This window comes from Ornithodoros turicata, chromosome 3, assembly GCF_037126465.1.
Source record: "Ornithodoros turicata isolate Travis chromosome 3, ASM3712646v1, whole genome shotgun sequence".
Lineage (NCBI taxonomy): Eukaryota > Metazoa > Arthropoda > Arachnida > Ixodida > Argasidae > Ornithodoros > Ornithodoros turicata.
In genome coordinates, this window is record NC_088203.1 from 49,082,790 (window position 1) to 49,093,217 (window position 10,428).

A 10,428-nucleotide genomic window follows, 5' to 3' on the forward strand; every position below is an offset into this window, starting at 1 on the left:
ACATCTTCACGTAGTGATGACGCGAGCGCTGTGCGCGCTGCCTTTATACAGATAAACGCGCGCGCGCAAAGAACGGAGAGTGAAACCGAATCTCAAAAGCTACCTGTCGCCGCTAGGAGCGCGCGCGCGCGCAGCGGAGAGCCGAAACCGAAAACACCCGCGGGCGGCGCAGAGGGAGCTAGCAGCGCGCGCGCGCATGCGTGGACGGGTGGAGCAGAGGGCGCGCGCGCATCCATAGCTGCCGCTGCGCGTCGCCTCAGTCAGTTTCTCTCTTGCTGCCGTGGAAAGCAGACGTGCGCTCCCCGCGCTCGCTCAGTTTCTGGCTGGCTGTCGTACAGAGCAGACCTGTGTTCCTCGGGCTCGCTCAGTTTCTGCCTGGAAGCTGCCGCGGGGGAAAAGGTGAGTGATTTGACGCGCTCCTTTTCTCGTATGTTTGCCGTGTTTAGCGGTGAGCAACGAGTGATTTGACCGCGCTCGTGTTAAGCCTTTTCTCGCATGTTTACACTTGTTTTGCGGAGAGCAAGCCTTTTGTTCGTGTTGACGCATGTTTAGCGATGTGTGCCCAGTGGTTCCCGCCTGGTGTTAGCTGCATAGTGTTGTGACACTGTGGTTAGGCCTAAGCAATCGCCCCCGTATGCCTTTTCCCCCGATGTGTACTGTTTTCTGTTTTAGCAGTAGCGGTTAGACCTTTTCTCTCGCATGCCTGGACTTGTTTAGCAGTGTTGCCATTTTTTACCTGGCGCTAGTGTTGTCTGTCTTTCTCGTCTAGAGCTATGATGGTGGCGCCATCTGGTGTGATGCCTTGCAATTAAGTGGCCACTTGTCGTCGATCTCTGCAACTGCTGGGTGCCAACTACCAACATGGCGGGCGCTGGTCACTCGGGTGTTGCGGAGCGGCTTCTTCGCCTCGGCATCGTTGATTTTCGAATGAATTGTTTCTCTCCACTCTATTTCTATCTTTTTATTTTATTTTCTGCCTATTTTTTTCTTTTTTATGGACTCTCATAGTGCACAACGCTCAACTGATCTGGACACGAGTTAGACTTTCCCCAATTAGTGTGGTGGCTCCCTGGGGGGTGCTGATTAATGTGGGGGTCCCAATTAGCTCTAATTGCTAATTAAATCGTGTTCAGGACAGTTGAGCGTTGTGCACTGTGACAGTCCAGTACCTACTACTTGCAGATACAAGTAGACGAGTGCGCACCACACGAATTTGTACACACATACGAAACAAACGTATCTTGCTTGCCATGGAACAAGCAGAACGTTTTTTATGACAGTTTCTGCAACACAAAGCGCGCGTCCGGCGACTTTCGGATACAAAGCTTCCCTTCATACTGCTCCCTACCCTGAAAAGTGGCGTTACAGCACAACATTTGAGTCCGGTGGGCTAGCTTCTCCTTATGACACCAAAAAGGAGGCAGCACAAAATACACAAAAAGGAGTGTAGTCGACCAGAAAAAAGTATATAGCGTTATTTAAGACACATGTACAAACACTCCTTTTGAGCGCCTCTTCATAGAGCATTCCAACGCATTGACCGGCGGCAGATTTCGCGGAGTTAGTACCGGAGCAGTGCCGTGTATGCCAAAGGGAGTCTGGCCATTAGGAGGAGCCTAAAAAAGAGGCTCGACCTGTCAATCAAATTGAGCGTTTTTCATTGGCTACTGTTTTGCTATGCGGACCGCCATGACACCAAAATTTTCCCGAAAATGGCGGCGTAGCTTGGAACGGCGAAGCGAGGATTTCATGACAATTTTTTTTTCACAAATCACGTCAACTTTATTCCGTAAGTGTACGTTGTGTTGCAATTATCTTGCAAATCACCTTTAAATTACGCTCCAGTGTCGATGTTTACCTGAAAAATAATGTTTCGTCGTCCTTGTTAGGCCTAGTGACGACAGCGATCACAGGCAAATAGTAAGAAAAACGCTACCGATGACCAAAAATTTGCATTTGATGACATACTTTTACCCATATACACACCTTTGCCCGTTCTTGATTCAATCTTGTTATATTTCATAGTTAAAATACGTATAATACCTGCAGTCTGTTCTAACTAGCGGTTCTGCCGGCCAATCGGTTCTGCTAGCAAGCACGGAGCAAGCACTTCTGCTTTTGCTACTTCTGCGTCTTCCCGACATGCCCCTCTCCATCCAGATGGCGCCGTTAAAAGCGCCGCAAAATCCATTATGTTGCTAGGTCGTCAGGGAATATCCTATTCAATCTATCCAATCCAGTTTCCCGAAAATGTCGGCACCCAGTGAATACAGGTAATATATAGCTTGGATAGCCTGGGATTAATAGCGAACTGTATTTTGGCTCGTGATTGGCCAGAGAGCGCAAAAAGTGGTTGGAGCTCCAGGTATAGGCATGTTCCATTAATGGCCAGACTCCCTTTGGCATACACGGCACTGTACCGGAGAGAACGCGAGCGCCGCGCCGCGGCCGAAAAGGACTCGAGAAATTTGGACGTCATTCTCCAGCCGAGTTCGTTCTCATTACTTCTCCTCCGTGCCCGTACTGGATGGCAGGTGCGTCTTTGTCTGAATGTGCACATGTGTTGCGTCCCGTAGTTTGTGCTATTTTGTTTTTCGTACACCATTTACAAGGAGCAATGTACGCTTACGTCCGGTACGTTGAAGACGACGTAAAGGGAATAATGCCTGTTTCCCTGATCAAAAGCTTCAACCCGCAAAGTTGTGACGTCTTTGACCGAAACATCAAGAAGGCTTTTTGGCAGTCTCAGTCTGGAGCTGTTAAGGGCTTCTACGACGCAAAAGTCTTGCTACTTGGAGGTAAGTGCGCTCATTGACACATAAAAACTACGGTGATGCGAAACAGTTTTTGACCGAGTGATATTTTCGGTGAAAGTGTAGTTTCGTTTGGTCGGGAAACCTAGATTCGTCTGGCTCCATCACTTCACGAGTAGGGCACAGTAAGAACAGAGGGTTAGAAAGCTTGTGCTTTCCTGTGAGCGACGGTGTGCAAATTATCGTCACATGGTGATCTTGAAGTTCTTGGTGATAAGGCATCCTTCTGGCGGCTTTGATACATCGTATCAAAACTGCAGTCGATACGAGATACCGGTCATGTTGCAGTGTTCTGCAATCGGTCCATGTCTAGTTTAGGTCCGCCACTCGATTTGAACCTTGAACTCTACAATTCTGGATGTAATTATGCAAGGTGCATCGTAATCGTAATTCGCATCTGTAATTAATATACGGCGCTCGGTTCCACAAATTCCTCCAGAGATCAGTTTCCCCGGGAAAGTTTCGGCAGCGGCGACCATGTCATCTCCATGCGCCCATTGTTTACCTATGACAGCTTACGCACACTTCGCACTCTTCCCAGCATGCTTTTCGCCTGTTTCCTCTCGCTCGTTGCCAAGAATGTACAATGAAAGCACTAGATCTCGACGGGTATCATTTGTGGTACTCCTACGCATCAGCCATAGAGCTTGGTTTTCCTCACTAAACGAAGTGTAGTCAGGTTAGGTCAGTACATATTACACGCGGGGGCCCCCCGCTCGAAGCCGCTATGCGTCTTCGCAACGAACAGGCGAAAGGCATGCTGGGAAGAATGCGAGGTGTGCGTAAGCTGTCATAGGTAAACAATAGGCGCATGGAGATGACATGGTCGCCGCTGCCGAAACCTTCCGTGAATCACGGGTCTCTACAGGAATTTGTGGAACCGAGCGCCGCATATTAATTACAGATTACTATGCACCTTGCATAATTACAGGTATGTAGATTTCAAGGTTCAAATGGAGTGGCTGACCTAAACTAGACATCCACCCTTTGCCCAAGCGGATAACACCTGGACTAGTCTTAAGCAATTACCTCATCTGTAATTGTGCGAAACTTTTCTATTCCGAAATTGGAGCAGCTGTTTAAATGATAGTTAGAGGATAAAGGCATTTATAGCTCAACACGTTAGTCACTTTCACGAACGTTGTAACTTCACTCAGTAGTTTATTACACTCCCTGTGACTGCCTCCTTGAAGCTGCCTGCTTATTTATGACGTGCTTGATGTTTGGTCACTCTTTCTTTGTTACAGAGTCCAAAGAGGCCCTCATAACGAACATGGTCAGCAGGCGTATGGCTATACCTGAAATATTTGAGCCCACAGATACGGACACGAGTGATGGTGCTGCGTCAGTTGTATGTCATATTTTTATGTTTCTCTTTGAATGTGGCTACAAGACGAGATTAATGGTGAGGGTCGAGGCGGTAACCTAGCAGTCATATTAATGTGCAAATGAGGTAGTTTTGGGGCTACCGGTTGGTATAAACGGTGTGTGTTTGCCTCGCTTTTGTTAATTTTGTGTTGAAGTGAAGGAAGCAGGGGCTTCTTACTCAATGCGTGTGAGGATACTTTGTGTACATTGCTTTGTCAAACTAAGTGCACCATAGAAAGAAGTAACATCTCGTTGAGTTTGAGGACACTTCTCTCTTCGTATTGTGTGTTCCTCAAACTCAATGAAATCTTGCCTCTTCCTACAGTACACCAGCTCGCTCGCAACATTCTAATTTGCTCATTTAGTGCACTTATTTTTTACTAATTCAGGTGAAGACAAACGGTCTTGAAAACGGTCAAGGCAAGAAAATGGAAACACGAAAGAAGCAAGCACCGAAGCCAGAAACACGCACATTTAGCAGGAAGGAGGTCCATGGCAGCATGGCAAGCAATCATATGGTTCTACCTGAAACAGTTGAACCTGCAGTTGCGGCCACAGATGATGAGGCTGCGTCAGTCGTATGTCATACGTTTCAGTTTCTCACAAAACCAGACTAGTGGCGGGAATTGTGCTGCTTGTGTAAAAGCTACTCGCATATCAAACAGGATGTTTGGGGGCTACCAGTGGGTCAACTGTGTGTCGTGGTCTCACTTTTTGTTTTGAAATGGGGGAAACAAGGACTTTATGACAATGAAAAAATGGCTAGGAAGCAAGCGAGCTGGTGAAGATGATTCCCTAGTCTCGGGGTTTTTACATTATGCATCAATGACTTTATGTACACTGCATGTGTCACATTGAATGCACTTCATTCTTACTATTGTAATCCAGGTGAGGTCAGGCGGTCCCAAAAATGGCGGAGACAAGAAAATGGAAGCAGGAAAGGGGCAAACAGATAAACAAGGAAGACAGAGCAGAAAGGAGGTGCATGACAGTGAGACAGTGCCAAGAAAGAGGTTTCTGCTTGACAGGGAGATGAGGCAAAAATTGGAAGAGGAAAACCAAAGCCTCAAAAAGGAGCTCACCGCAGAAAGGCAGCTTTGTAGGAAGCTACAAGAGCCGCTGCTCGAAAAGCATGGTATATCTTCCCAATTTCTCTGCTAGCTCTATTTCTGCTCTGGTGGCAGGCATGCTTTGCAAAACCCAGGAAAATCTATGGCATGCTGGGTAACAGGTGCCTGGTTGGAACAGCTTTTTCATGTTGCTTGCTGTTTCACGTTTCGTAACGTGCCTGCTTGCGTTCTCAAAAAATGAACTGCCTCGCACAGCACGCTCACAACCAATTGTCGTTGTGAATTATATCACTCCCGGACCTGATATCTTGTGAACGGTAGGGTCTTCCCTTATTGTGGCAAACATGAATTATGTTCATGTCACAAAAAAAGGTGTATACCCACTATTTTCAGCAAATCAAGCTAGACAATGGTATCTTTCGCAACGGTTGGTTCCGTGCGTGCTATGCCATGCTATTCTGTTTTTAGGGTGTGCTTGTATGGTAGCGTGAATTTGTTTGTGTCCTTTGTAATTGTATCCTCTGGGATGATGTTCTTCCTTTCCTGCACTGCCTTGCTTTCTTTTTCAAAGCTGCGATGAGGAATGCACAATGCTCACAAGTCTTTACGAACGCAATGCTGCATGACCAACATGAATGTATGGTATGTATGGCTGTTCCCCCAAGGGCAAGCTGCTCATATGGTGTCTGTAGCATTGCAGGTTGAAGAGGCCACCACAGCTCCACGTAGTATAACCCCTCCAGGATCATTAGTTTTGTTGCCTTCGAGAGAGGGCAGCAAGATGTCAAATGTAATAATTATTGCCCACTCTTTTAGTGTAAGTGTTTGGTGTGTTACACAAACCATGAGTTACTTTGTGCAACCTTGTTTTTGCACACAACTTGCCTATGTGCTGGTAATAATATTACTGTGAATATCATCAGGTTGAGAAACCACCACAGTCTGCATGCTCCGGCGGATCCGTGAGCGTGACCATTGTGTCGACCGACTCGAACAACTTGCCAGATCCATACCCAGTCCCTGTGAGCATTGAGGAGTTCACACAACATTGACATTTCCTTTGATGCTTCAGTGGATGTCCTTTCTGACTGTGTCTATATTTTCTTTGTAGTTGGATGGTGATCCTTCTTCCAGTCCAGTACCAAACTCGCTGGCAAATAGTAGACCCAGGAGCCCCAGTGTTCACGGCTCCCTGACCCCATGTGACGCTCCTACTAGCCCAACATGTGAACCCATGGCAGCATGTCCATCTAACGCATCAAGTGGCTCCAGCAGGCTCCAACAGCTCCCCATAGAGCCCATAGTTTGAGATAATTCACACAACACTGAGCACCCGACCAATGAAATTGCGACGTGGTGGATATTATGCACAACCAGTCGGCCAATCAGGAGCTTCCATGTCTGGCTGGCTTTTCGGTCGGTCCTGGCTACCATCGACTTCTACTGGATTTCAGGCCTGCCGCCGTTACTCGGTATTCAAAATAACTAAAGCGATTTTGGAGTAAATTAAAGATTTATTTGATACAAAGCACTAATTCAAAGATCTGATACATGGGTGCACTGTGCGTACAAAGCCCACTGCGTTGCTGACACACTGGGGCAAAGTTCGAACATGATACAGAACGAACACACCGTTCAACTCCTAATACCGAGCCAGTCTCATGAGTGCGTACCATTTCAAGATGAGCATCTTCTTTCGCTGCCTGCGGTGCATCCATCATAGCGAAGCGAGAAGCGCTTCTGTGGCACGTAATCCTGTCTTTGTTGATAGTCCTCGAAGTCCAACGGCGCTCGAACTTGTTCTTCACGCTCCAACTCATAAAGCATTCCGGTACCGCAGCTGACGAATTGTTCGTAGGATAACAGTTGTGTCCAGAAACAGCACAACACGCGTAGACTCACAAGGACGAATTAATAAACCCGCGAACATATATCTGCAAACTGTTCTGTCGATTGACACCACCGAACACAGGAGGACGACATGCCAGCCATGCTATTTCGAAACTCTGCTGAAACGGCCGAGACGCTGTACGCACATGCGCGCTACAAAATGCGTTTTCAAAACGTTCTCGACCAATCGGAGCGCGCGCACAGTCTAGGCCAATGGGCTTGCAACATGGTGTATGGGCGCAGTGGTACATACTCTACAGCCGCGTCCGCGGGTACCTGAGGAGGACTGGCTCCAGTGTTCAAGGCTCCGCGACCACGATGGACTTGAGCCTTGTCAACAAGGTAATGACGTTTCAAGTGAACAACCGTGCTCAGAAAGATATTTGAGTGAGGTAGCGAGGGTATGCTGTTTATAGGGGATTAAAAAGTGTGCGGTGTGCATATGAGGGGGATTCTTGAAAAAAACGTGAGATAAAATACAGGAAATGCGCCATGCATACTATGTGTATTTGGTAGCTCCTCTGCTTTCATGCATTCTATTTATACCGTATGTATTTCATTCTGGGGTGCAGGGATTTCCCTACACCCTCCCTGCATTTTTGCAACACCCCCCCCCCCTGAAATTTCTCAGGTGACCCCACCCAGCTCGGCCACCAACACGTTCTGGCAGTGAGTCCAACGCAGCGAATTACATCCTGTACTGTCAAACTTGGGCTGTAGGACCACAGACATGCAGATGATCGTACCATGCATTTGTCCAAAATCATTTGAAAGTGACTGTTCAATGCATATATTGCGCGCATATACGAGCAAAAATGCGTTCGGGGACGCAGACTCAATGTGGATCATCAAGACCCATTTGCGCCCAACTCAGTCTAGCAAGCTATTCTGCTTTTTTCGTCTAACGTTTTCACCGTTGGTTGCTAGGTATTCATTGAACCTCGTGAGACAAGGTGCTAGTCTTTTTTCTCGGTTGGTCGTGTGATTATGATGTAATTCAGAGGGGGAATGTTCTTGTGCTTTACACTCACTCTGTGTTTTAAATCTTGGAAGTTATTCTTGGCATGGTTTGACCTAACACTACCATTCTCCAATCTGCAGCAGACCTCGGGACGTTCCAACTCTAGGAACAGGATATCGCGACCATTCCTGGGAAGATCCCTCATTCAAAGTGCCCCCACACGCAATGACTTAGTATTGACTGGAGATGAGGTAGGACATGCTCCCTTACGACATCATTCATGGAACATGAAGAAATGCTTTTAGGCTAGAACGCTCAGAATAGGACAAACACTAACACCTCAAATGAGCCAATAAATTGTAGATCCGATAATGGTTGAAAAAGTCCTTAGAATCACCCAAACTGGAGAGCTACATCAAAATGAATCACTCGCGTGAGTTCCTGCAGCACTGAGAATGAATCAGAGCTGACACAATTGCTGAACAGTAGCGAGAAAAATTTAATGTGCTTGTGCAGCCTTGAGATCTTGGTCTGACAACGTTGGTTCGAGCTCCGTGCAAAGTAAACTACCTGCCCTGTGACCTTGTTCCTTCTGTTTCTGGTTGACAATATATCTGTTCTATTTCATGCAACAGGTGACTCTTGAAGATGGCATAAATGTCAACAAGGAACATTTTGAATACCTGCTTGACACCCCGAAGGACTCTCTGTTCTGCCGCGACATGGTGAGAGCTCTATGGAGCGCGGAGCAGCTGGCAGAGAGAAGTTTAACAGGAGAAGCCTGCCGTCCTTTTCTAAAACAAGGCGCAGAGGGGAAGCGACGCCTCACCCCAAAAAAATTGGATGCCCTTGGAAGTGAGTTTCATAATTGTCTCGTAATTTGCTCTTGTACACGACTTGCGTATTAATTTTTAATGTTGTCATTGACAGTAACAGTAATGGTAACTATGCACACCTTTATGGCTGCTCTTTTTAGGTACATGTTAAATATTTCAGCAACAATGTCATGCAGGTTACTGAGGTGATGAGATACACAACATTGAACAGATTATTTTACAAGCATTCATGGAACATATCAGAACACAGAGTTTTTGCATTCTAGTTTTCTTTCACATTTGCTTTATAGACCTTTAAGCTTATATCTGGATCTTTATTTACAAATACCATATTTTTGATTGATTCAAAAGTTGTACAACTAAAATAGTATTCAGGTTCAGGGAAGATTTTTGCTGGCCTTCTAAAGGCAATGTAATTTTTCGCTTACGACAAGTTTAATTTTTTCGCTTTACCTTTGACATACTCAACGTTAATATCACGTATGCAGAAGTAAACAATTTGGTACCGGCTTTGGCTTGATGAGACGGTAACGCATTTTGGCCGATGAGGCAAGTGCATGATGATGGAAATTGCCATGTGGCCACCACCACTTTCAGGGGTAAACCGAGGTGTGAAATCCACAACAGCAATGTATCTGTTCTGACAGGTGGAATATCTCCACGTCTTTATCTTCTGATTCATTGCTCCATTTGTTGCTTAATCAAATGGAGCCTTAGGGATTGGGAGGGACAAATTGGAGTCTTCTTTGTTTTTGTCTATTCCGTTTTAGTTGCACCCTCTGTTCTATGAACTGAAATTAGTGGTGGATTGAAAACATGTCTGGCTGATCTGAGCACGAAAAATGTCAACATAAGCTTCTCAAGCTAGAGCACAGTAGAAAATTTGCAAATACCTCACAAAGCCAGCAAAAAGTTATCTGCTAGTCAAATAATGTGTGTCCACCTAGCTTTCTGTAAAGTATGTTATTGCTAGAACTTTTTATTATATAACGTGAACCACCCTGTATAACAGTTGCCATGGTATGTAGGATACCCTTGTATAACATTTATTTTTTGGTTCATTTCAGATGCCTACTGGGAGTACCTGGAAAGAAGAACACCTCCAAGCGATTCAAAGCAGGAACGATTTAAGGTGCTTCCTAGTTATGTTCGTAACCTGCTGTCTGACATCAACTGAAAAAAATAAACAATGGCCTGGAGACATAAACTGTTTGCATACCCTAGTGAAAATGTATCTGAGAGGACCTCTCAGGTCTAATATGTTATGGGACTGAGAGGACCTCTCAGGCTGAGAGGTCCTCTCAGGCCTGTGGACCTCTCAGGCTGACCTCTCAGGGTGAGAGGACCTCTCAGGCTGAGAGGTCCTCTCAGGCTGGTGGACCTCTCAGGCTGACCTCTCAGGTTGAGAGGACCTCTCAGATTGACAGGACCTCTCAGAAGCTAATGCCCAGATCTGACATCGGAACATCAATGTTCAATTTCGCCGTCTA

General features: G+C 46.2%; 2 protein-coding genes across 3 annotated transcripts; both read left to right on the forward strand.

The window, feature by feature from the left end:
* The first annotated feature begins 2,259 nt into the window (after window positions 1–2,259).
* Window positions 2,260–7,021, forward strand: LOC135387028 (BEN domain-containing protein 5-like). 2 transcript variants are annotated; one of them, XM_064616456.1, is made up of 7 exons: window positions 2,260–2,798; window positions 4,061–4,164; window positions 4,571–4,759; window positions 5,070–5,316; window positions 5,944–6,068; window positions 6,175–6,273; window positions 6,363–7,021. In XM_064616456.1, exons 1-7 carry the CDS (start codon window positions 2,528–2,530, stop codon window positions 6,558–6,560), a joined length of 1,233 nt encoding a protein of 410 aa, XP_064472526.1. In that variant the 5' UTR covers window positions 2,260–2,527; the 3' UTR covers window positions 6,561–7,021. The 2 variants fall into 2 exon arrangements, with proteins under 2 accessions (XP_064472526.1, XP_064472527.1); XM_064616457.1 differs by having other exon boundaries at window positions 5,944–6,041.
* Window positions 7,022–7,459: 438 nt separating this feature from the next.
* On the forward strand, window positions 7,460–10,115 carry LOC135389442 (uncharacterized). Its single transcript, XM_064619490.1, has 4 exons — window positions 7,460–7,483; window positions 8,195–8,353; window positions 8,738–8,957; window positions 10,006–10,115. The coding sequence occupies exons 1-4, from the start codon at window positions 7,460–7,462 to the stop codon at window positions 10,113–10,115; spliced, it is 513 nt and encodes a 170-aa protein (XP_064475560.1).
* Window positions 10,116–10,428: the final 313 nt, after the last annotated feature.

Excerpts from the sequence above, each read along its gene's own strand:
- LOC135387028 (XM_064616456.1), top strand. The coding sequence starts at position 2,528 with ATGGCAGGTGCGTCTTTGTCTGAATGTGCACATGTGTTGCGTCCCGTA. Across the intron at positions 4,165-4,570 it reads GTGATGGTGCTGCGTCAGTT|GTGAAGACAAACGGTCTTGA; the intron begins GTATGTCATATT and ends TTACTAATTCAG. Across the intron at positions 5,317-5,943 it reads GCCGCTGCTCGAAAAGCATG|CATTGCAGGTTGAAGAGGCC; the intron begins GTATATCTTCCC and ends TGGTGTCTGTAG.
- LOC135389442 (XM_064619490.1), top strand. The coding sequence starts at position 7,460 with ATGGACTTGAGCCTTGTCAACAAG. Across the intron at positions 7,484-8,194 it reads ACTTGAGCCTTGTCAACAAG|TTATTCTTGGCATGGTTTGA; the intron begins GTAATGACGTTT and ends AAATCTTGGAAG. Across the intron at positions 8,354-8,737 it reads TAGTATTGACTGGAGATGAG|GTGACTCTTGAAGATGGCAT; the intron begins GTAGGACATGCT and ends TTCATGCAACAG.